This window comes from Calypte anna, chromosome Z (genome assembly GCF_003957555.1).
Source record: "Calypte anna isolate BGI_N300 chromosome Z, bCalAnn1_v1.p, whole genome shotgun sequence".
NCBI lineage: Eukaryota > Metazoa > Chordata > Aves > Apodiformes > Trochilidae > Calypte > Calypte anna.
In genome coordinates, this window is record NC_044274.1 from 72,357,743 (window position 1) to 72,384,874 (window position 27,132).

At 38.4% G+C, this 27,132-nt stretch overlaps 1 protein-coding gene across 1 annotated transcript in view; it reads right to left on the reverse strand.

Moving 5' to 3' along the window:
- Window positions 1-27,132, reverse strand: part of FAM172A (family with sequence similarity 172 member A) — a 204,094-nt gene that overhangs the window by 112,873 nt on the left and 64,089 nt on the right. The window contains exon 7 of the mRNA XM_030467632.1: window positions 21,197-21,388. Within this exon, the coding sequence (XP_030323492.1) occupies window positions 21,197-21,388 (192 nt within the window). The remainder of the gene's footprint in view (window positions 1-21,196; window positions 21,389-27,132) is intronic.

Below are 27,132 nucleotides of genomic sequence, written 5' to 3' on the forward strand. Positions count from 1 at the left end.
TTTCACAAAACTGGTCATTACAAATCTTCAAACCCTTTCAGAGCTCCCCTGTTCCAATGGTCACTTGCAAAAAAATTCATCCACTTCCAGTGCTGACATATTTTGGTGTCCCTTGGATGTTTAGGGTTACCGAGGCAAAAAGATGGATGCTCTACTTCGGGGATGCAAAGCAGTTTCAGTTTTATCCCAAGAAACTAAAAAAAAAATCCTTAATTTTACCTTTAAGTGATCCTGTCTCTTCATAAAGTCAATATTGCATGACACATCATCTTCCAGAGTAGCTCACTGGAAAAAAATCTATTTTTCCTGATTCAGGACCATGAAGAATTTCTCTTCATAAAGAAAGCAGAAGACTCTAGAAACATCAGCTTCTGATTTAGTAAGAGAAGTAGAAATAAAAAAGAGCTATAGACCTTTTCAAATATCATTAGTACTCAGTGTTCTTTTCCACAAGACAGAGCAAACTGTATAACACTACAGATGGGTGAACTGCAGTGTCTTGAGGGGGAAATGCAAAAAACCCCAAAATAGCAACAAAAAAGCAGGTTTTCCTATCAACACCCACAGATTTTGCTTAACTAAACTTTTATGTTGAAAAGAATATCAGCACTGAGACACTGGTCAGGGTGTGAGCAGAAAGAAGTGTCATTTTCAGGCTTGCCATAGAGGTTTTTTTTTTTTGCATCCCTGGAGTAAGAAAACTCATTTCAATGCACTTGTTACTGCACCTGGGTTACCACTACACGTGAAATGTGCTTAATTCCTTTTTCCCTGCCCTTTTAAGAGCCTTCTAAGAAGTGTGGCTGTATGCACACATTGCACAGAGCACAATGACTTCTCCTGCCTCGGCTGCCATCTCTCAAAAAACATAACACAGGGCAAGTAAAACCATTAAAAACACACTCCAAAGTGCAGTGATAGAGTTCCACTAGAGACTGCACACTTCAACAGTTGTGTACAGTTCACAATCACTAGATCAAAACATCTGAACATCTCTGAACAGCTCTGAACATCATGAGCTGGTCAGAAAGATGGGCTGTGTCCACAGAACATTTGGTTTTCATTTCAGTATTTCTAAAGACATTTTTTGATTTTCAGTCAAAAATTCAGAAATCTAACAGTCCTGCCAAGGGTCAAAGTACTCAAAGTATTTTGATTAAGAAATGCTGACACTGGACAGAACAGGTTATCTCTTCATGATGGCATCTTCTGACAATAGTGCACTTTCCCTTCAAAGAACACGGCCTCTGATAGTTCAAATAATAGTTCTGGAAAGTACAGATGGATGAAATCCATAAAAGAAAGTGTCAGGTACAGCAAAGAGTCCTAAATATGACCCTCCCCTGGGTCTGCAAGGCTCTGAAAGACTTGTTCATGTCACCTGGAAAACTGAACACAGCCCTCAACTCCCTTTTTCTTCCAGCTCCTTCCAACAAGCAAAGTTCTCCATACTTTTCCCTTTTCTCTCTCTACTTTCTTGGGCAGCAGCATCCAAAGCCCTCAGTGCTGATCATGCTCTGTCAATCAAGGACCACACCTCTCAAGACTTTAACGCCCTGATAGGAAGGGAATTGCTTTCTACCATCAGCTTTCCCTCAGCATCTGGAGAGGTTGCATTAAATTCTCCTTCAAAAATAAGGATTTCCTGGCCTCCTGTAGTGACTCTGCTATTCTATCACCCTTCACCATCATATCCTTTCTCTCCTATCTTTATATTGTTATCACACAACAAACTGGGCTCGTTTCTTTCCTCACACACCAGAGATAGCTCATCCATGCACTCCTTCATACTCTTTGTTGGCAGCATCCTTAAATGCTCCTTCATTTGAGCAATCTGATTTTTCCCAATTCTAGAGAAGCAGCTCCATTCAGAATCTGATGCTTTAAGTCTCTTCCTATCACACATGGCAACTTCAAGATGCTGCACAGGGCCTTCTGCCTTCCTAATAATCTTTATCAGAACATCCTCACCATCCCTCTTGGTGAGTACCCATTCAGCACACTGCAGATGATAGCAGGTGGAGTTTGGCTATAATCACACCATAATTACACCTGAGAGGTCCAGAGGCAGGTACTGCCTTGTCATTAGCACCTCCATAATCATTTAATTTAACAGCTTTAGGCTTAATTGCCCCTCAACCAAAAGAAGTTCTATTTTGGGAACTATAGGTAGATAGGTGTCCTGGTTTGGGCCAGGATAAAGGTGATTTTCTGTCTTGTACTTTTGCTTTCAGTTCAGTCTCTTGTAAGTAGCTGCACTTGCTGAAATTCAGAGCAAGTTTCTCAGTCAGTGTCTGCTGCTGGGACTGATAACACTGATGTTTATAGTTCCAGCCAGAGCCTGGTGTGCAGAGCCAAGGACACTGCTCAGCTCTGAGGAACATTTTACCCTCCAGAAGGAATAAAGAGGTCCCACCTGCAGCCTCCTTTGGGGAGGAAAGGACAAGAGAGATGCCAGAACTGACCAAACAGAGGATTCCATCCCACACACCTCACACTCAGGATAAATTTGAGGGATCACCAGGGTCAAGCAGCTTTTTCAGCTTCCTGCTTCCTGCCTTTCCTGCTTCCCTTCCTTCACCCATTCCCTGTTTGCTTCAGCATCCTGGGAGGATTCCATCCCTTCCTCTGCCTGTGCTCCTGATCCATCCCAGCCTGGATCTGTGTGTTCCTGCCTCCAGCTCCCAACTCCTCCTGACCCCAGGATTCCAGCCTGGACTTTCCCAGGGCTGCCCTGCAGCCTCAGTGGTGATGTGAGAGTTGTTGGGGAAGAGGAGGGAAGGAATGTGGGATCAATTTTCCTCTATATTTGTATATATTTAGTGATTTTTCCTATTTATCATTACTGTTTCATTAAAGTTGTGTAGTTTAGTTTCCAACCCATCAGTCTCTCTCCCTTTTTCTCTCTCCTTTCTTTATCAGGGAGGAAAAAGAGATTAATAGAGAGCAGCTCTCACTGGGTTTAATTGTCGGGCCAGTGTTAAACCATGACAATAGGTCAGCACTGAGCTATTTCAGGGCCAGTTTCTGGAAGCTCCTAGGAGCTGTGAGTCAGAGCTCAACCTGAATATTTTGTCTCACATGGTCCCAACCCAGATTACCCAAGAACTGGACAACAATCAGGCTGCAGCAGCATCACATAATTTTACATGGTAACCCACACCATATGAGGTCCTGCACAGCTAAGCTGAAGGAGTGACCCTTAACTCATGCTCACTAAACCAGGCACTTCAGTAACTATCATCATAATGTCACATTTTAAGGCTTCACCTCTATCCTCAAACCCATGGGTGCACCAGCAACTCCCAGTCAACAAACTATGTCAATAAATGCACATTTGTATAAAAAAAAAATTAAAGAGAACATGAAATAATTTTTTTCCAAACAGATTAACTGAATGCAGAACCTGGTAACCAGGAGATCTCACAAAGTTTTTATTTCTCACAAAGATGCACCATGTCATTAAAAAACTGAGATAACCTTCTGACCAAAAATCAAACAGAAAGAACAAAACTTTCAGTACGAGTCCTCAGGTGAACAGAAAACACCATCCCAACACAGAACTTTTATGGTAAAAGGAGGAATCCCACTTGGTGATTAAGGAAGAGTCATTCTGCAGTGAGGGGTTGCTGGGAAAAACTGATTAGCCAGTCCTTAAGGGCAACAACATTTCAATTACTTTCTTCCTGCTAACTTAGAAGTTTGCCAAACTTTGGATATATTTTATAGCTGGTTTCGCCTCAAAGCAGAACTGTGTTGAAAATTTCATAGTAAACAGTTCATCTATTCCCCCCAAAAAGTCAAACACAAATTTATTAGGATACTGACTTCACAAAAATACAGAAAGCTTGGATATTAAACATTCTAACCCACCTGTTTTTTTGAATCAGGGGCTTAAAATCTGGTTGGGATTTACTCCTCCTATTCCCATAAGATTCTACTCAAAATTGGATAACCTATAAACCTTCAGGCACTTCTGAAATTTTAGCAGCTGAGGTGTACAAAGATTTAACAAAGCCATTGCTTGCAATGCAGATGAAGGTTTGCACTTGCTAACATTCAGGTGTGGACACAGGAATGAAACACAGAGAGAGTATAGTGCTGTGTAATCCATGAGTCCCCCGTGAACCAAAAAAATATATGGCAGAAGAAAGCTATTCAATATAAATTCAAGAGGAGAGGAAAGAATAGAGTAGGAGGGAAAGGAGGCAATCATTTGTATGTGGATACTGGAACACAAAACAAAGGTCTGGAAACTGGCTGGAGGGAATGGAAGACAAAAACAGCCCTGGGGATTTAATTCTAAGCAATATTAAACTGTCCAGAAATAAAAGTATGAGAGGCTATACCTCAATAAAGTGTTCACTGTCACATTGTCTGGCAAGAACAGTGATGCTCCAACTTCATCCTCAATTCAAAATGCTTATTTTATTGCTATTCACACACTACATATAATTTTTAAAAAGGATAAGTGAGGCCACTTTCCAGACAAATGCCACCTTCCACTACAAGCCACAAAGATGTGTATGCAAGTCAGATGGGAAAATGCCTACAATGGGAAGTATTTGAAAACCTATTGACTTCCCAAGACCCATTTTATAGAATCACAGAATCACAGACTGGTTTGGGTTGGAAGGGACCTTAAAGCTCATCCAGTCCCAGCTGGACAATCCAGGGACCCCTCCCCAGCCCAGGGTGCTCCAAGTCCCATCCAACCTTCAACACTGCCAGGGATGGGGCAGCCACAGCTTCTGGGGGCAACCTGGGCAAAGGATTTCTTCCTCATCTCCAACCTCAATCTCCCCTTTCTCTCCAAGTTTTAACCCATTTCCCTTCTCCTCTCCCTACCCCCCCGTGTCCAAAGCCCCCCCCCAGCTTTCTTGGAGCCCCTTCAGATATTGGAAGGTTGCTCTGAGCTCCCCTGGGAGCCTCCTCTTCTCCAGGCTGAACAACCCCAATCCCTCAGGCTGGCTTCCCAGGGAGCTGCTCAGCCCTCTGAGCATTTCAGGGGCTCTGCTCTGGACACCTCCCAGGAGCTCTGTGTCCTTCTGCTGCTGGGGACTTCAGACCTGGACCCAGGACCTTGCCTTTGGTGAAGTCCATGCAGTTTACATGACTACACTTCCCCAGCCTGCCCAGGTCCCTCTGGATCCATCCCTTCCCTCCATCCTGGTGACTTCACCACACACTTTGGTGTCACTTGCTGAGGGTGCTCTCTATTCCACTGCCCATGTTGCTGACAAAGATGTCAAATAGCACTGGTCCCAGTACTGACCCTTGAGGAACCACCACTCCTCACACATCTCCATTTGGACACTGAGCCATGGATCACAACCCTCCTGGTGCCACCATCCAGCCAGTTCTTTATCCATATCATCCCAGTTATAACCGTAATAACCATATCATTCCAGTCTAGAGATCAGAATGTCATGCAGGACAGTGTTGAAGACACTTGTTTTCATAAGAAAAACAGTACTATTGCAGACCACAGTGTCATTAAAAAGTCTGAATTTCTATTAAATCACTCTCTTACTTTGCATGTTTGTAAATACATCCCTGACCTTTTGCCTTCCTGAATATCTCAAGTGTGTGGTGCAATTAGTGCAATAGTATTTATCCACAATGTTGAAGAGGAGGTCTCCATCTTTAACAGTTACTGATTATCCCCCTAATACATGTCAGGAACACAATTATCCATAATTTCATTAGCAGCTCAGGGTAAACCCTGTAGCAGTTACTCTACAATGGTAAAAACATTCCCAGTTACAGGGAAAAAAGCAGGCCATATCTTTAAAAGGACACTGATAACTTTTCTACTGTGCACAAAACTAGTCAGGAAGCTAAGAGAGCCGTATATTTACTTAATCATTTTAGTAAAAGCAAGCATACAAAATACAGACAAAAAGAGACACAAATTCTGATTCCATGTGATTCTTCCTAATACTTATTGCTTTATTTTGATACTTTGACGTTCCTTAAATTGATGATAGTAGGCTTTACTTTTTAAAGTTTTAATTTTAAAAAAATGATAAATATTAAATATACATCAGATTAAGTTATTTCTAAACAACACAGAATCACAGTTTGTCCAAAAGAGACATAAGACTGGTGCAAACTCTGCATCAGAACCTTATCAGCTTCCATGCATGTACTGATCCATAGGGGCCTGTCCCCTCCTACCCATAGAGCTAAGATCATAATTACTACAAAACACCATCAGAGGGAAAAAAAAACCCAAGGTTTTTGTTCTAAAACTTAAAACACCCCTTGAGCTGAATGTCTTTTGTATGTGTCACAATTTTTTACAGCCAACCTGTTAGAGCCTCCTTTTTATTCCTTCCTAGAAGGTCTGAAATGTTCTCTTCCCAGAAGAAAATTTAACAATGGTAAGAAAAGTTTCTCATTAAATCTGTCACTGGACTGGATTTAAATAGCACCTTTCTGAACTCCAGACTTGTGTGTCTCCAGAATGTGAAAGCAAAAGAGGAAGGTGAGGAACTTACACAGGTTGCTTTGAAAAAGGGTAAAGAAACCAAAAAGTTTTGGAATGCTGCAGATGTCATGGTCTGGGGGGATACTGGGACAGAGCAGACTGTAAAGATTCTACCTGCTTTGACAAGCAAAATTTTACAAGCCAGGCCTAAATGGCTCAAGTCCTGTTTTGTTTGGACTTTTTGTATAGAGGGGGAGGATGAATGTGTGAAGCTGCTGTACTGCATATCCAGAAAAAATTATCCACCCAACAGCAAAACCTCAGCTCACCCTTGTGAGCAGCCTCACTGCAGAAGGTAAAGACTGAAACCAACTCGTAGAGTCTAGAGTTGTCCTGGTTTGGGCCAGGATAAAGGTGATTTTCTGCCTTGTACTTTTGCTTTCAGCCAGGTCTCTTGTAAGTTGTTGCACTTGCTGAAATTCAGAGCAAGTTTCTCAGTCAGTGTCTGATCTGGGACTGATAACACTGACGTTTATAGTTCCAGCCAGAGCCTGGTGTGCAGAGCCAAGGACACTGCTCAGCTCTGAGGAACATTTTACCCTCCAGGAGGAATAAAGAGGTCCCACCTGCAGCCTCCTTTGGGGAGGAAGGGACAAGACAGATGCCAGAACTGACCAAACAGAGGATTCCATCCCATACACCTCATACTCAGGATAAATTTGAGGGGTCACAAGGGTCAAACCCCTTTTTCCACCCCTTCCTGCTTCCCCTTCTTCCCCTCTCCTTGTTTGCTTCAGCATCCTGGGAGGATTCCATTCCTTCCTCTGCCTGTGCTCCTGATCCATCCCAGCCTGGATCTGTGTGTTCTGCCTCCAGCTCCCAACTCCAGGATTCCAGCCTGAACTGTCCCAGGGCTGCCCTGCAGCCTTGGTGGTGATGTGAGAGTTATTGGGAAAGAGGGGGGAAGGAATTTCAGATCAATTTTCCTGTATATTTGTATATATTTAGTAATTTTTCCTATTTATCATTACTGTTTCATTAAAGTTGTGTAGTTTAGTTTCCAACCCATAAGTCTCTCTCCCTTATTCTCTCTCCTTTCTTTATCAGGAGAGAGAGATTAATAGAGAGCATCTGTCACTTGGTTTAATTGTCGGGCCAGGGTTAAACCATGACAAGAGGTAGAGGTGGATCCTGCAGAACCAGATATTGGGGATGCTGAAAGGTCTTTTGTTCCTGCTGCCTATGGGTACCCATTTGCAGGGATGCACTTTCTGTGGCTCGTGGTCTACATACCTTTCACAAGCACAAAGTCCCTTTAAAATATGATTAAAAATAATTCTACAGCCAAATTCTACAGCCAAAAATTTCTATAGCTGCCTCCCAACACCAACTCCATTAAAGGAAAAAAAGGAAATACGTTTCAGTGTCACTATTATCATAAATGTCTTGTGACCACTTCCCAGAATGTTTAAAGAAAGCAAAGACACTTGTAAAATTGATAATTACTCTCCCCTCCTTAAACTTCCATTTTGTATGTGGACATCCTGCATTACAAAACCCCAAGCAGAATTACAAGCAGAATCTCAACAAAGATAGATGCTGAATGTCACCACAGTAAATATCTCATATTTTTGACACTGATCCAGTACTCAGTTATATAGGAGTAGTAGACAGATTTCCTTTAACTGAGCACATGCTGTAGCAAAGATATCTCTCCAGGTTCTATTTAGTTTTTATAAGACCACATCAACTGTTGTTCTTATGAATCTTTTGTTTGTAGAGAATTATTACCTATTCCTGATGAGTTCCTTACTTAAAATTCTTTCAATAGGGCTGTCCAGAGGAAAAAAACAACAACCTATAAGAGTTACATCAAATTAAATCACAATGCAAGTCAAGCTGCATGACACCTAGAATACTGTTATTTTAAAGCAGTCAGAACAACTCCTTTCTAATATATTGTAAATTACTGGGTTCAAAGAAAACAGTAACCTGAAGCAGTACTTTCTTAATGTTGTAAAATATAATCAGCATTTCCAGAAAAGAAAAGTCACGTGCAGCTTCCAAACCCAAAAGACATAATAAATTAACTACAATTTTCCCTGACTGCCACACGTTTTGTATTGACATTTATAAAACTGAAAAGTTTCCACCAGCTAAAAAATTGAGGCATCTATCTCTCCCTCCATGCACACGTATATACATACACAGAGGCACTTCAAAAAGCAGCAGTTTTATATTGGAATTCCTGTCAAACCCTACATAACCTCCCCCACAAAAACAATTTATAAAAGTAAGTTTAGAAATGAGACCTGCATTTCCAACAGAAAAGCAGTAAAGCACTTATTTTTATCTGGGAAGGGAGGTATTTAAACAGCTCCATCAGACTCCTGTATATAGTTTTTATCTAAAACTCCCACTACTTACCCTGCCTTCATACCTACATGAAACTGCATTTAAAAATATAAATTAAAGGTAAAGAAAACCTCACAGGACACCACACCACAGGTAGAGAAGGTGAACATATGGTAGGGGTTGGGGGGGGGAATTAATCTGAATAAAAAACAGCTGAATGCTGTTATTTTAAGAAAGGATCTGTTTCAAAATAAGGAAAGAAAGAAAGAAAAATCCTGATCTTACATGGTGAATAAAAATACAATGAACAAAATATGAAGACTGTCAGCATCAATAAAAAAGATGAAATTAATGACATTCTTCTGACACTGCTTATACAACCAAAGCCAATAGATGCTTGGTTCAGCATGAGGTATTAATTAATAAATGGTATTTTAATCAGCTACCAGGAGTAACTGCAGTGTTTGTATGACAACAACAATATTGTGCCATTAAAATGGAACGTGACAATTTTTGGTGTCAGCTGGTATCAGCTGTATATTAGCACTCAGACAGCCCTAAATTCAGTATAAATATCACTGTTCATGAACCAGGGCTGTCAAGTCTTGAAAATCCCTGTATCTGATCTCAGCCATGCGTGATGGAGAAGGTGCACATTCCACATGAGTAGCTCCTGTGTTTCATGGAAAAGCTTCCTGTTATCAGCATTCAGGAACTGATTCCAAAAGACTCAATCATGTTACTCCCAGAGCTGGAGGAAGAGTTGGGATTCCAAACACAGGCTCAGTTGCTGAGGGTCAGCACAAACCCAATCACCTGTGCATGAAGCACCGTGAGCATTTTCTGCCTGTTTTTCTTCCAAATGATTTTTATGGGTGAAAAGAACATTCACTTATTAGCTGATTATGTATCTTCTTAAGGACAACTTAAGATGCTAGTCTATATAATAAAACTATGAAATAATTTTATATATAAAATAATAATAGAAACATTACATTCATATAATACATATATTTCTATTTATTATACATAATACAAAATCAAATCATAAAATCAATTATAATACCCAGTACCTTCACATTTTTAAGGATTCTTATTCACCAGAAGCAAGCAACAGGAGAAGATTACAGGACTATTAAATGCAACTATCTTTTGCAGCTAAAGAATCTGATAAATTAATCACTAAAAAAAAAACCACAAAAAACCAAACAAATAAACAAAAAACATTAAAAAAAATTAAGTTGATTTCCCTCATGTGTCAGCAATTATTTACACCCAGGCTTCATCATCTGTTTTGCCCTCCAAAGCAATCTCAAGTCTCACTGCTTTTGACACCAAAAAACAACCAGCCTCAGAACAGTTTTACTCTTTAAATGGTGAAAAATTCCTAATTCCAACCCTGGAATTAGAGTAACGTAAGAATCACCCATGCATTGACATCTTTATCATTTTCAGGTATTTTCTAAGTTTAGAAAAAGTTATTCAATACTTAAGGGATTTTCACTGCTCTGCTCTTTGTCTCTTTCCAAATAAATAACTGAAATAGAACAGATTTAATCTGTTTAATTCTACATGGAAGCATTTTAATTATTTTTTTTTCTTTTTTTTTAATAAACCTATCCCATACAATTCAACTTTTGTCCCAAGGAAACACTAAGTGAACTGCCTGGGATGGGTCATAATAAAAAAGAAGCACCATTTATTAATTTTGTATAAGTTATCTACCACCCCAGGGACTCCTTGGAGGGGAAGAACATGTCTGAATTTCACCATAGAGTGCCACAGGCACAAAGTGAGAGAAACTAAACAAGCACATCCTGAAGGGAGAAAAAATGCCTGCAGCAGCAAATGACCTACTACATACCTCACTCTCAGATTTATTTTGATGTTATAATTTGTTAATTTCAGGGAAAAAAAGACAATTACCCACAGTTTTAGTTTGTTCTAGCAGTATTATTAAACTTTTTAAAGTTTTTGATCAGAAGTGACACATATCGTTCAAGAGATCTGTGTATTTTCAAAAGCTTACAATCCTGAGTAAATTTGCATGACAAAGTCCCTGCCATATCTATTTCCTTATTACCTGAAGCAGCAACATGCATTACTAGAACAGCACTAAACTACTTAAGGATGAAGCATATCAAATTTTTATTTGAATTCCTACGCATTAAAGTTAATATTTTTCAGCTAAATGCACAGTAAGCAAAAGATAATTTTATTCAAATATGCAATTCATGGTATGAATAAGGAAGTGTTCATCTCCCCATTGAATTGGTAAGTCTTTTAAGTAATGATTCATCTGAAAAATCAACAGGGTATTGGCAATTTAGTGTAACATTAAATACATGCACATACCACACCTATACTGATACACACAATACTGTTTCTATTATATTTATTAGAAAAAAAAAATTTACATATTACAATGCATTAAGATTAGCAGGGTGGCAATTTTACCACTTGTACATCTAATTAACAAGAGAAAAGACAATTTTTGTATTTTTAAATAAGGATTGCATGTTTTCAAATGTTAGTGAACTTCTCTAAAGGCTATAAAAACATGCACACATATTTCTCATTCCTAAATTAATAAAGTTACTGATTTTTTTCCCTCCATAAAGCAAAATGAATCCTAACGTAATATTATGCCAACTAGTGAACAATTAACAGTTCACCTCTTTTTATAGGAAAGCAATTTCAATAAATTTATTCACATTGAAATCACATCTCATGAGGAATAAAAAGTCTGTGTGCATACCTGTACTACCTAGCACACTGCCACTCCCAAAAGTCTGTATTAATATAACCACTGACAAGATCAGCCCAACAGCAAAAGTTGCCAAAAAACCCTATGAAAGTTATTTTAAAACCTTTGCTCCATGACCAGAAAAGCATATTACAAGCATAATTCATTACCCAGAAAAAAACCCCTGCAGAATTCCCATCCTAAATTGCACCATTCTGTGTGAAGACATTGGTTGTGGTGTCAGCTGAGATGCTGCCCCACCACAACTTTACTTGTCCATCCTGCCTTGAAATGTGGGATACAACTGCTCCACAGCACATCAGCTGAAATGAAAAGTTACTCCTACATACTCAGATATAAATATCTACAAAACTGTGACACATCCTCAAACCAAAATCATCTGAAACAAAACAACTGTTCTTTTTTTCTTCCAGATTCTTAAAATTGAGCTATACAGAGTAAAAATCAGTCAAGAAATCAAATACAACTGTGCTGGTATGGGTTTATCCATTTCCCCTTCAAATGATATAGTTATCACTGATTTAAAATAAACAATAAATACATTGCTTAGAAGACATGCATCACCACCAGAGCTTCACCACAATTTCTGAGGAATTAGGAAGTCACAGTTCCACAGCCAACTTCCATGGGCAGATTCTCAGAAGTTCATAGAATCATAGAATCATAGAATCATAGAATTGGCTGGGTTGGAAGGGACCTCAGAGATCATCGAGTCCAACCCTTGAACCACCGTTGCGGTTGCTAGACCATGGCACTGAGTACCACATCCAGTCTTTTTTTAAATATCTCCAGGGATGGAGAATCCACTACTTCCCTGGGCAGCCCATTCCAATGACGGATCACTCTTTCCGTAAAGAAATTCTTTCTAATATCTAACCTAAACTTCCCCTGGCACAACTTAAGTCCATGCCCTCTTGTCTTGTTGAAAGTTGTTTGGTAAAAGAGCCCAACCCCCACCTGGCTACACCCTCCTTTCAGGTAGTTGTAGAGAGCGATGAGGTCTCCCCTGAGCCGCCTCTTCTTTAGGCTGAACAGCCCCAGCTCTCTCAGCCTCTCCTCATAGGGTCTATGCTCGAGTCCCTTCACCAGCCTGGTTGCCCTTCTTTGGACCTGCTCCAGAACCTCGATATCCTTCCTGAACTGGGGGGCCCAGAACTGGACACAGTACTCAAGGTGTGGCCTCACGAGGGCTGAGTACAGGGGCACAGGGGCAGAATCACTTCCTTGGAAGTTCTCCACACATGAGCAGCAGCACATTGCTGAACTGAGTCGAGTCAATATTTCACTGCTGAAAAGTCTTGTTAAAACAGACAGAATAAACCCCTGTCAAATAAATGCATCTGTTCTGGTGGTACTCATCTCATTGTGATACAACCCATCAGAAAATACAATGCTGCCCTTCTGGAAAACACTGATGGAGTATTTGCTAAAGCCTTGCTCTGTTACTCTTCAGTCTGCTGTCAGTGATTCAAATTATGTGTGAGAAAAATGAAAAGTAAGTAAATAATTACCAAAGTGTAGGAATCCTTTAGTCCCAATCCATCTGTACATTACTTATCACCATTTTGTACGGTGCACATATACTTCTCTGTGTACTGAAAGCACCACTCTTAGGCTCTGTCGATCAAAAAAACCTGCTTTAACAAAATCATCATACATACAGACTGATGAAAACCAATGAATTTCCCATAAAACCTGAAATAGTGAAACCTAATAAATGAAAAGTGAGATTAATTCACTTTCAGCTCAGTAAAACTGTTCATCTCCCTAGAAATTAATGACCCCATGCACTGGTTACTCATTTAGTGCTACTTAGATCTAATTTCTAAAATTAGTTACATATACTGTATTTTAAGCTGATTTAGTGAAGTTCAAATATTTCCTGTCTACTTTTGACTATTTGCAGAATAGGTGTGAAGGCAGGAAAGGAGAAAACTAGCAAATATAAAGGTGTAGTTTCATGGGGAATTAATCTACATTCTTACCATTTCCAGACTACGCTGACAATAACCCAAAACAAAATCAATGTATTTACCTAAATAGATGACATTATTTTTGAAGCAGACTGATCTGGTAATATTGCACAAATTTAAACCAAAGCCCAAAAACAAAAGGAATGGAAATAAAATAGAACTCCAAACCTGACCTATCTCTAATCTTTTCTTTTCAAACCCAGGCCACTCAAGAATCTTCAACTAATTATTCCACTTTATTGATGGCATTTTTCCCAAGGGAAGTTATTTAAAAAGTTTAACCCCTGAGCTAGTCATGGCTTCTCCTGCCTTTGAAAGTGTCAAATGCATTGATTATAACTGCAGGAAGTGTTACCTTCTACCCAGAGAATCTCACCCTGCACAATCTTAAACACTGTCTCTCTCCCAAAACGACTTTGATTCAGCAATTCAGACTGCTTCAGCTGATAATAAAGGCAGAAGCACCATAGAAAAGGGATCAGCACTTAAAACGAAATACAAAGAGGGGAGAGAGAGGAGAAAAAAAAACCAAACCACAACAAAACAAAAAAAAAAACCAAACCCCACCAGATCTTGGATATCGTACCACAAAGCTTGAGAGAAAAGCAGATTTGAAAAAGACATCAGAGTGACTAAAAAAAGAACAACATGACAGAAATTAAACAAGATTTTTATGTTCGCCTTCTACGCATTTAAACTCATCTCAACCTCTATTGAAATTCTGATCATACCCAAACCCCAAGGCTTTTGACATACTTTCAAAAATCCACACCCCCTCTTACTCTTTTCTAAGTCTCCAGAGTCACTGTTAGGTATCCAACAAGTTGAAGGGAGGTGGGGGAAAGAAATAAAAGGAAGAATCCTAATATGCATATGATAAAAAGGCCACTTAAACTCATATTAATCTTGGTTTCTCAAACGACTGGGATTGTTTTAAATATTCAGTGTGTGTTAACCTCATACTTAGCCAGTGAAAAGAATGCTCAATTCTTTTTCTTTTCTCTTTTTTTTTTTTTTTTTTTTTTGGCAGGGGGCAGAAAAATTCAACCCATGTTTATGCAGATATCCAGATCAGTAATTCTCTTAGACCACTAATGAAGTAAGAGCCAACTTACAGAAGGTGCTACTGGGTTCTGAAACACGACAGCCAGCAGAATAAAGGAAGACAAAGCAATCTCTAAGTACCTCAACGTTATCAAATTAACGTAGCAGAGAAAACTCCAAGGGCGTAATACACACAATAGCAGTAACACGTCTCTTGGAAAGGATGCACTAAATTCCAAGGGGTAATTGGATTTTCAGAACTGCAAGTGGCTTTTTTTCCAGGGCAGTCATGACAGGGCCAGAAGGTAATGATACATCTGCCATGATGCAACAAGCAGACCTGTCTTCTGTCAAGAGTTGAAATCATAAAGGAATAAGCTGTCGTTAGCAACCTCTCTCCAAACAGTAGAGCTGTCATCTCATTGTTTTCCTTTGCTGGCATGGGGGCTAGTGTGGGCTTATATACCCTGTCAGTTCAATATTAGCCTCAGCTTTTAGCCTTTTCCTGAATTTCTGACTTAATAATTATTAAATCTTACACAGCATATTACATATTAGCTTCTGACCCATTAACACTGAACAACATTCCCCCTTTGCTGCTTGATCAGTATTTTCAACCAGGACTTGAGAGATTATCACTTCCTCAAAAATATCTTTTAAAAGGAATTAAATATATCCCTTTCAAACTTGTCTTCACAGAACATGCTGTGTTTTACACCAAATACATATGACAAATTATTTAGTAAGACGTTGCATCCTGTGGTTAAATTTTTAACAAGATCTAAGATATTTTCTTAATATTAGCCACACAAATGTAGGACTTGTAAATAGACTTGTAAATAGTGCTCTCTAGTTACTTTACGAGCAGTGTTATTTTTATCATCCAACAGAATGAATAAAACCAAATATATGTACCAGAGTGGGAAAATTATATTTGAAAGGAAACAGTATATCACATTACTGTCAATTTTAGTGAAATTTTATTTCCAGTAAATATTAAATGTCCCAATAAGATTACAATTACTCCAGCATTATAACAGACTATTAGTAAAGAAATGAAGTATTTTAACATCTTTATCATATTTTGCAGCAATATATTTAGGAGACAGAAAAGGCACATAAATATTAGTATTCTGTGGATGCTCTATAATAGCAGTGAAATGTCAGCTGTATTTTTCCCAGAAAGTGTCACTTGCCCATCTTACTGAAATGATGCTAAGCAAGTTTAAAATGTAAGAAAAAAGTTCATATCTTAGGTTCCTAAAATATGACCACTGAATGGAAAGGGATATTGTCTAAGAGGATATTCTATGCTTAACAGAAAGATTTAAAAGCTTTCCAGCAAGGACTCTTGTTACTGTAGTTTAAACAAAGCATAATTTCTTGACAACAATGTATAAGTATCAGACTTTGAAAGTGGCATATTTTTATTAAAATGGAAAGACCTAAATGTGTTCCCATTCAAGCAACTAACCAGACAGGTTACCACGTTACCTGTAAGTTATGGTGGTAAATTTACTACTGGTGCAGTGAATGATTTTCTTGTTCCATTCAACTGAGTTACAAAAAATAATGATATCTTTCTACACGCTGAAGAAAGAAACCACCCCCAGCAATTCCCAGTAAATAGTACCAACCTGATAGTCTTATACAAATGAATGACATTTATATGAGTGAATAAATCCAATATTCTGAATAAAATTATTCTTAACTACCGTAATCATTAAGAAGAGGTTGGGTTTTTTCCATTTCTTCATGGGAAATGAGATTTCTGGGTGCTGCTGAATTTCTTCTGAAAAAAATCTCATGTAGAAGCTATTTTTCTAGTGCTATTAGCCCATCAAGTATAAATTCTCATTTAAAACACAACTAAAATATCCAAGCCATCCTAAAGTCTCCTGAATTTGATACCAGGCAGCAATACCTGGGTGGTTTAAAAAAACATCGTTTTTTAAATATCAAATAAGTGACAGCTGCTGTGGTTGAGTTTTATTAGAAACCTTGGGAGCACAGCTATCTTAGGAAACAAATGTACTGAATTTCCACACAAACAGAAAGCACCCAGAAGGTTTTTCTCTAGTCATGCAGTAGGCTGGTGGACCCTTTATTCCCAAGAGGAGAGGTATCAAAGATTAAGAGTACTCCAAAATTCTTCTCAGTGTCCACTCTGAGGAAAGCTGAGCTCCGGTCTCCCCAAGGAACACATTTTTTTTTTATTTTATTTTTTTTAACAGATCAGCCTCAGATTCTCTGTCCCCAACACTCAGCAGACTTCAAAGCACAGAATCTGCTTCTCCAACCTCTATGGAAGGAACGTGGCATCATGGACCAATTTCTGCATCCCTTCTTGTTCCCCTGTACCATTGCTACACAGAATTATAGAATGGTTTGGGTTGGAAGAGACCTTTAAAGCTCATCTGGTTCCAACCCCCCTGACATGGTCAGGGACCCCTCACACAGCCCAGGGTGCTCCAAGCCCCATCCAAGGTGTCCATGAAAGCTTCCAGGGATAAGGCAACCATAATTAATGCTCCTTGACTTAATCAGCAAGGAATCATGGAAGGGCTTGGGTTGGAGGGGACCTTAAAGTTCATCCAGTCCCACCTGGACCATCCAGGGACCCCTCCCCCAGCCCAGGGTGCTCCAAGCCCCACCCAACCTTCAACACTGCCAGGGATGGGGCAGCCACAGCTTCTGGGGGCAACCTGGGGCTCAGCACCCTCAAATTAAAGAATTTCTTCCTCATGTGCAGCCTAAATCTCTGCTCTTCAAGTTTTAAACCCTTTCCCCTTGTCCTTTCCCTAGCCCCCCCATGTCCAAAGCCCTCCCCCAGCTTTCTTGTAGCCCCTTCAGATATTGGAAAGTAGAAGAGAAGAACTTGACCCCTACAGACAGCAAATGAGACATTTACCCAATACACAGAAGAGACAGATTAAAATTCCTCTTCTCATTTGCATTTGCTTATTTATATAACTTACAATTACTTATTTATAAAAAGTGGAATAGCTTCAGTGCAGTATAATCATCATAAATGGAACAGTCCCTTGTTCCAAGAGGAGGGACTTGGAGCTTTAGTCTCCCACATGTCAGATCACTGCTTCTGTCAAAAAACAGTATTCCCCACTGAAGAAAGTTTCAGCAGAAAAGTTCTGCTTTAACAAAACAAACAACTGATGCACTATTTATTTTCTGCCACACTCATTAGGAATTGCCATTCTTAAATTTTAAATATCTATATAGGACGTATTTGTTGTCATTTTGCCTAAGCCATTCTTAATGCCGCAGTGCTTTTGCCTTTTTTATACTTGTTTTTCTAAAGTAGGTCTTTCCTACTGTGTTTTAATACATTACACATAGCTGACTCTCATGTATACACTTTTCTCCCTCCTCTTCCTACAATCTGTTCTCTATCTTGTCACTTGTTTGTTCTCTCTCTTCTCCTTTCATATTTCACAATCTTTTACAAGATCAAGCTTGAATTTCTGAATTACCATATTAATCTTACCTCTCCACATAAAACCTTGTGAACTACTCCCAGCACCTATTCCACAAAAGATTGAATCTACACAACAGAATCTGATACAGAAGTTGTAAGGAGAAGTATTACCTACGGGAACCACCCAGATGAAAAGAAAAACACCACATATCTAGCTACTCAAATTCCCACCAGGGTATTTCTCTGTGGTTTGGGTTTTTTTTGGTTTTTTTTGTTTGTTTGTTTGTTTTTACAAAGCATATGAGCCCCAAGCCATTAAAACATGGTAAATCTAAAGCCTTTACATTGCTCCTTTACTTCATATATGCTATAAGAAGAAAGATTTGGGTTTTGTTGTTTGGGGTTCTTGTTCTGGTTTTTTTCTTTCTTTCTTTTCTGTTTGTTTTTGGGGTTTTTTTGGGGGTGGGGTTTCTTGGGTGTTTTATTTTGGTTTGGTTTGGTCTTTTTCCCTATTAAATGCTGTACCAGAGAGAAAAGGTTTATTTTCTTCCCTTAACTTCCTGGTTAGGCAAGCAGTATGAATTCATCCTGCTCAAATCCACTGCTCACTAAAAACTTCAGCTTTTGCATCCCTGTTTCCAATTTCTCCAACAAATGTACTGAAACTTGCTTCTGGTAGTCCCATCACTCTCTGCAGAGGTCAGACATAGAGAAAAAGACAGAGTTCTGACCTACCTAGAGGTTTTTCTTTGTTTGTTTACCTGTTTGGTTTTGTTTTAAGGAAAGGAGATGTAACATTTGGGAACTAGTGTTTGCATAGAAGATCATTAAGTACTACTTTAGCAGTTTTTAATTAAAAGAACCCCACAGCCCTTGCCTCCAGAAAATGAGTTTCAAGATACCTGCATGCTTCACACTCACAGGAGATTAGCAGAATTTTAAAACCCTACATCCTATTACCCACTTCAAATTCACACAGTTTATTAGAAAAAAAAGCCATGTTCTCCTGTTATCATCACTGTAATCTTTCATAAGGTCTGCTGGTTCCATTCAAGGATAAGACCTTTGGAGAAATACTGCAAGATCAAGGAAAATGAACAACAATCAAGGAACTTGGTATGAGAACTTATCACAATTTTCATTTACCATCCAGACCAGTTATTTTCATTTCATAAGAGACAGAAATGCTTAAATCAACTAGAGGATAGTATATCAGGAGACCCAGACAAGGATACAATTTTTATTATTATTAACTAAAATTGGTGTACTTAGGCTAACTCTACCATAATTTCCTGCATTTCAAAGAGTAATTTATATAATCCATATGTGAAGTAGACATGATATCAGCACATAACTATCTGTATTTTCTTCTTAGTCATAACATAATGATCCCAAATACCTTCAATGGGGTTTGACTCCTACAGAACATGGCCTTATCTAAGCAGATATACCTCCAAATTCCCACTATAGTGATTACAGGATACAAAAACCAGCAATACATTTAATATAACATAACCAATCTCATCTTTTTCTTTGCATGAAGAAAGTAATGGCAAACAGTATGTGTTCTAAACATGTAGAACATCTACCAGGATTTACAGGAAGGGAGTGGGTTCGACAGTAGCTGGAATTACTAAAAGAAAGAGGGAAGTCAAAAGATGAGAGAACAAAGTCTGACTTCCCAACGTGATCAAATTATCACATTTCTCTAAAAATTTTTTCTCATCATCAAACTCTTTTTTTTCCTGTGTTTTTTAAAGAGGCATTCAAAACACAGAAACACATTATCTGTTTTTATGGATAATATCCATTTGATGGAATAGAAGCCTGATCTCTTGTCACATTTGCTCAGTCAGTGCATAAAATAAATTAGTAGAACAAAACACAAAAAAGAACTGCATCTCTCCTCTACCAGAAATATTCTCTTAAAAATTATCTGTTAATTTAGGAATAGTATCCCAGTTTTAAACACTCAGCATCTTACAGCACCCGAGACAGCAGCACCTCTAGGAAATAACAAAAATACAGGTATGCAAGCAGTGCTACAGAAAATAAAGAGGCTCTTCTAGATTCTTAGCCTACAAATTAGCCTCCTATACTGGACCTACCATACACATATATTACACTCAGCAACCCTGAAGTAATTTTTCTCCTGCCACTGGGTCTTGATTTAAATTAACAGAAGATTTATGCTAGAAGGCAGGATGCACCACTTTCACAAGACTAAGTTTCTTTTTCACACCTACTGTAGGCTGATGCTTTGTTAAAGGACTATACAAAGCTAACTTAATGGCCTGCAGTTCAAATATGTTTTCTTTTTTTGCTGTATTAAAAAAACAAAAACAAAAAAACCCAAAAAAGAACCAAAAACCAACACACACTTGAAGAGAACCCTTTTCTATACTGAATACTCTACAGCCAACTGCACTAAAGTCAACTTTGTTTAGCAGAACTTTTAACAATCACAGTGACCACACTGATATTTGGAGTAGAACACTAGCTTAACCTGGAAAATAGTGAGTTTTAAATAGAATTCTTTATTGTTTACTACAGGAAGTTTCATTCAGGTAGCAGTATGAAAGAGATAAATTACACATAAAAAGTTCCAATGTTGAAAACATTACACAAATTGTGCATTGTCTCTCATACAGCTGTAAGTGTAACCAAGCAGTGTCCATAAAATGTGAATGTTTAAACATTTTTTTACTGTCAAGTATTGATAGGTGAATCAGAAACGAATCAGTATTCAGTGTAAAACTGAAAAAGACTGTGCCTCTAATAAATTCAGCACAAGCCTGGAGAAAAAGCCTGCTGTTATCATGAGAGCTCATGTTATCATGAGATTACAACAGACGCCGAGTGAGAATACGTACAAGTTTAATGAAATGTAAAAGAAAACACTTCAAACCATAACAAATTTCTGTAGTGCCTTCTCCTGCATCTCATCGCCTACTTAGGGCTCTTGTCACGTTAGCTGCGTGGCAGTGCCTCCACAGCAACATGACACACAACTAAAATTGTTTTTACAAGAAAGTTGGTTCCATTAGAAAAAAGTCCCGAAGCAGAAGCCAACAATATTCCCATCACAAATAAAATTCCTGTGCAGGGAGACAATGAATGCTTAACAAAATCAAAACATCACAGATTGAGAGCCCACACTACCATGTATACATTCACGTCCCACTTACCTCAATAGCTCTCTTTATATATGGTATCTGTGTGCCACTGTCCAGATCTTCATTTATTATAAGTCTTCTGGCCCACTGACCTGCTCTGACCACACCATTCCCATGAATTAGGACCAGCAGCTTATCAGGATTTGTTAATGCATCCTCACTCATGAAGATAAAGCTCTTTGGTTCAGTCTCAGATGCATCAACCTGCAGTTACAGAAAACACGTGCTTTTAATGCATCAGTAACATTTTTTTTTAAGAGCACCTGTGGTTATGAAGTTACCCAACAAACTTAAAAAAAACCCAACACAAAACAATCCAACTTTCAGCATTCAACAGCTATTTGTATGGATACTGTAAGAGGGGTGTGTGCGCAGTACTAAATAAAGCAAAAGCTTTTAACTGTGCCACTCAAAACATAAACTGAACAGTTGAAAACAGTATTGCAAACTTTTAAATAATAGTAAAAAAAAGCTGTAAAAATTATGCTGAGGATTTGAAACATCAGCTGTTTACAGAAATTTACTGGCAAAAAACCAAAGTCCATAAAAGAATAATCTTTAGGAGCGTGTGGAGAGGGGAAATCAACCAGTTTGTCAACCCTGATATGCCTGAAGCAAACATGGAAGTCTTATATGACATAAAAAAAATAAATCCTTGAGAGTTCCATCTCAGCCACCTCAATATAAATACCCAATAAGCCACGTATGAACCACTGCTGTAAATTTGTGTATTATAAATTTAATAGGATAGTCCTAGTAAAATATAGAAATCCAATGTGGCTCTAAATAATGGCTTCATTAATAGTCCTGCACCTGGGTCAATGCTCAGCTACTTTGCTAGAGATCAGATCAACCAGATCAACAACCAGCTTTGAAAGTCAGTAAACCATAATTTAATTCCAAGTCCTTCCCTCTAGAGTGCAAAGTGAAACTTTTTGTGCAATAAAACCAGAAGTTCTACAAAGCACGTCTACACTTGGTTTAGCAAGGCCAAGGTCAAAGAATAAAAACCATGAGGGCAGAAGGAAACTTGACATCTACTCATTGTTCCCTTTATACCATGTGTAGACATAGAAAAGAAAGACCACCAGAGGACAATCTCCCCTTCTTCCTGTACACTACAACTCATGACCCTCACAGGCTGCCCACACAGCTTATCTTGTGCCCTGCAACCATGATGAAAAGCAGCCCAGGTTTATGAGCTGTGTGTTGGGACAGGAGGAGCAGCCATTTGCATTATGTCAGGTTTTTCTCTTATAAATGGGTGATGTTTTCTTCAAAGAATCATAGAATGGTTTGGGTTGGAAGGGATCTTAAAAACCATCCAGTCCCAACCCCCCTGCCATGCTCAGGGACCCCTCACACAGCCCAAGATGCTCCAAGCCCCATCCAAGGTGTCCATGAAAGCTTCCAGGGATGAGGCAACCATAATTAATGCTCCTCCACTTAATCATGGAAGGGTTTGGGTTGGAGGGGACCTTAAAGCTCATCCAGTTCCACCTGGACCATCCAGGGACCCCTCCCCCAGCCCAGGGTGCTCCAAGCCCCATCCAACCTTCAACACTGCCAGGGATGGGGCAGCCACAGCTTCTGGGGGCAACCTGGGGCTCAGCACCCTCAGAGGAAATAATTTCCTCCTAATATCTAATCTACATCTCCCCTCTTCAAGTTTGAAACCATTTCCCCTCGTCCTCTCACCACACACTCATGCAAAAAGTTCTAACCCAACTTTCTGGTATTGGAAGGTTGCTCTAAGGTCACCTGGAAGCTTCCTCTTCTCCAGGCTGAGCCACCCCAACTTCCTCAGCCTGGTAATTAAGAAAACCTGGGAAGGTTTTCTTAATTACTCTTAGTTCACGAAAAATTAATTCAGCACCAATGTCCAGACTTCTTGTAGTACAAGTCTGATATTTTTCTCATTAACTCAAGAAGACTGCTTGAACAAAAGGAATTCCTGCCTGGAAGGATGATCACATCTCTCTTATGGTTCCGCCATAGTGCTGAGGAGCATCTCATGTGCCTCAGTTTCCACTCTCTACACCAGGAAATGTGCTCAAGTTCTCTCACACTTCATGTGAAAATAGGAAACATGGGGAAAAAATAAATTCTACTGAAAAGTGTTTAGAATATGTGGTACAACAGCACTGGGGACGGAGTCAGACCATGTTGCTGCTTCCTAAGCATTGATACTGATTAAAATTTGATACATTAAAATTTAACATGGCTTAGGTTAAAAGTCAGACAACACTACATCTTAGAAAGTGTGTGGCAAGATGTAATTGACTTTTGCACATAAATTGGATACTTATGATACTGTAACTGAGACAAAGCATTGTGAACCTGTATTTCAGACAAAGATATAAATTAGCTGTAAATTTTAATACTTGTAAACTAAATTTTTGCTTTGTATTTAGGGAATAAACCTTGTAACCACGTATATATGGTTATATATATAAATATATAACTAGCTGACATTTCTGCCAATACATTAACTTCTAAAAGTTAAAAATACCTACTGATTTTATGAAAGATAACTCTTCATTCTCCTCCCTAAATTAACCACATTTGGAAAGCTTTCTTCAAGCTTATTTATCTTCAAACAGTACTCATTCATTAGATCAAGCTTTCACTGAAGAAAGCACATAAAGGTCACTCCTGTGCACAACCTTAGTTTATTGACAAATCAGCCTAGAATACCATCTAGAGATAGACACACTGAATCTGCATAAAATAATTTATATTTATTAGCTACTTTCTCTTCTGGTCCTACTCATGAACACTTATTTCTGATTCTTTATTTAAACAGAATTCAAATAATTTCAGTAAAATTCTGAACTTCAGATGGTTTAATTTAACAATTTGATTCAACATCACTATTCACACACAATAATAATCTCCCAATAACATGTGGATAGAAAACCCAAAGCAATCTGAACTCTGATGATAACTTACTGTTCAAAAGTACTGTTTAAAGCTAAACTTCCTTTTCTCAGGTTTATTTTTCCAACGTGCAACTACACCCTAAGGTTTACAGATGATTGCAGCTGCTGTGAATCCACTGAATTATGCACTCTACAATACATTGGGACATTCTTTAGGCTTTCAAATGGCATTTTGCTGTACAAGTTCTGTCTCAAATGAGCTATCACATCATAACTCTGGTACCAGCCTATAGCATATTTCAACAACATACTAGTTAGTATTTTACACAGCTGATATCAATACATAGGGTAAGATCAAACATGAAATCTAATCTTACTGCTTCCACAACATTACAACTCAGTTTTCCATTCTTGGTCATTTTTAACCCAAGGTGCACAAGACCTGACCAGGCTCTAGGGATTCTTTTTATCCTGTGCATTGGAAGTTTTAAAAATTCAAAACTGAATGTTAAATTTTTAAAGGGAAAAAAATCCCACCCTTTTTTTTTTTTCTTATTCCAGTTAAGAAACCCAATAAAAATTACAAGCCTCCAGGCAAGTGAAACAGGTGTAACTTGTGACTGGAGGAAAGAACATGGCAAAAAAATGGATCTGAAACTGAAAAGACTCGAAAAGATTGTGAGAATTATGAGCAGCTGGTGGAGAGAGAAAACTGCTCATTTGCTTTGCAATATAAGGAAGTCTTCTGTTACATGGTTCTACATAAAGCTTGCTAACCACTTATGTTACAGTCTTCACAATATTGAATATCCTGACTTATCATTTTTCACTCAAAATTTTAAAAAATGAAAACTGCTGATCGATACTACAAGCAGCTAATTAGCATTTGGTGATTACCACAACTAACAACACATACAGAAAACTAGGGAAGTTTTTAGGAAAAAAAAAAAAGTACTGACTGACAAAATAGCAAAAAGAAACATGCAGTGGAGATTAAGTGACCATTGCTTCTCAGACAAAATATTCTTGGCTGTCTGTTAGATCAAGAGAACCAATGGATGGAGTTTTACTCATTGAAGTGAAAGAGCAAAGCCTGGGTAAGTTAGAAGATTCTGCAAAGTGACACCTTTCAGTGCCATAGAAAATAAAACATTAGTAATTATTTAAACTTCCATCCCAGGCCTTCCCAGAAGCTGTTAAAGATGCATTTAATTCAGAAGCACCCTCTATTTGTCCTCAACAGCTAAAGAACAGCAAAGATCAATCACTGATTATGCCATTAAAAACAGGAGAAATACAAAGACTTCATCTGGATAAAAAAAAATGCAGTCTTCTTTATATTCATAATCTAACCTTCAATGAAGCACAAAATGAGAAATTTAAAAGAAATAATTGAACAGCTTCTCCCTGAGTATGAGTCTATTCATTTAAACTTTCAAGTCCAGCAATATATGTCGAATAATAGGAGAACTCCAATACTTCCCAGTAACAATAATGCAATTTGCATCACAGCCTCTCTGTGCAGGTAAAAACGTTCAGATTTATGTTTTGTTAGAGATGTGGACACAATAAAACAATGGGCAACCTTTCCTGATTGCCAGACAGCTATTGTTTTCATGTTTGCAAAGAAATTTACAAACTGTTGTGTCCAAAACTGAAGCTGCCACCCGGGAAACAGGAAAATAAGGACAGCAAGTTGGACTTTGCACAGGAGGTTGAAACTAAGATGAGAGAACATGAAATGCTGTCTTCCTAAATCTTTGAAGCATAGCATTTCATACACTACTAAAATCATGCTGAAAAAAAAAAAAAAGAAAAAAAAAAGAAAAAGAAAAGGTACTCCACTTATCACAGTCCTAAGGCACACTTCATGCATTCAAACATCATTACACTGTAAGGCCTCTGAGGCCAATACACCAACTTTCTAACCACCTGTGATGAAGTTCAGAAAAAGTGTGTTTTTGTATTCACCTCTAATATGTTCATTTAATAAGGTCACATTTGTAAGAAGAGCCATCCTGGTCATATCAAAGACCCAGGGTCCTCTTCCTGACAAACGGCAGATTGCTTAGGGGAAGAGTACAAGAACAGAATGGTTTAGAGAGTGATTCTTCCCTGGTCTTACCAACCAATAATTTTGGACCCTCCTGAGCCAGAGTTTATAACTGGAGAAGCATGCACAATAGTTCAATGCACCTATCCCACCTTTGCATTGTCAAATGGGTTTTTTGAATGTATTTATACTTTTTCTCCTTGATAGTATTCTCTGGCAATGAGTTCCACAATATAATTGGGACATATATGAAATAGTACTGCCTCTCTTTCAGTAGAGATCTCCTGCCTGATAATTTAAACTTGATGCCCCTTAGCTTCTCTATTATGAAAAAAGCAAAAACCCATTCCCTATTCATCTTCTCTTCACCTTTCATGATTCTGTAGATTTGTCATATTCCTTCCTCAGTCATCTATTTTCCAAGCTGAAGAATCTTTGTCTAATCTTTCTTTTCCTGAAAAGCATTTCGTGCCTGTGATCATCCTTGTAACCCTCCTCTGTGTTTTTTTAAATTTTTCATATGCTTTTTTGATAAAGTGTCCAGGCTCCATGCAGTATTGAAGATGGGGAGGGGGGGGATCACATAACGAGTGGAATGATGATGTTTTTCTGTTTTGTTCTCAACACCTCATAATTCCTAACATCCTATTTGCTATGAGGGCTTTTGACTGCCATTGAGCACTAACTGATGTTCTGAGTTATTCATTCCAAGCTCTTTCCTGAGTTGTAATACTTCATTTAGAGGCCACCATTGTGTTTACAGAGTCAGCTTATTTTCCCCATAATTTCACATTTACCAGAATTGAATCTCATGTCATTTTGTCAGAGCTCATTAAGCATCATGAAAAAATTTCCCCAAGTCATCACCATCAGTTTTACATTTAAGTATTCTAAATAATGTCAGAAAAAAACCCAGCAAAGTCTGTTAGCTTATATTAATTCATTTGTTTCCTCATATTAACATCTCTGCCAGTGCAGGCCTTAATAGCACTGCACTGGCAACTACTTATTTA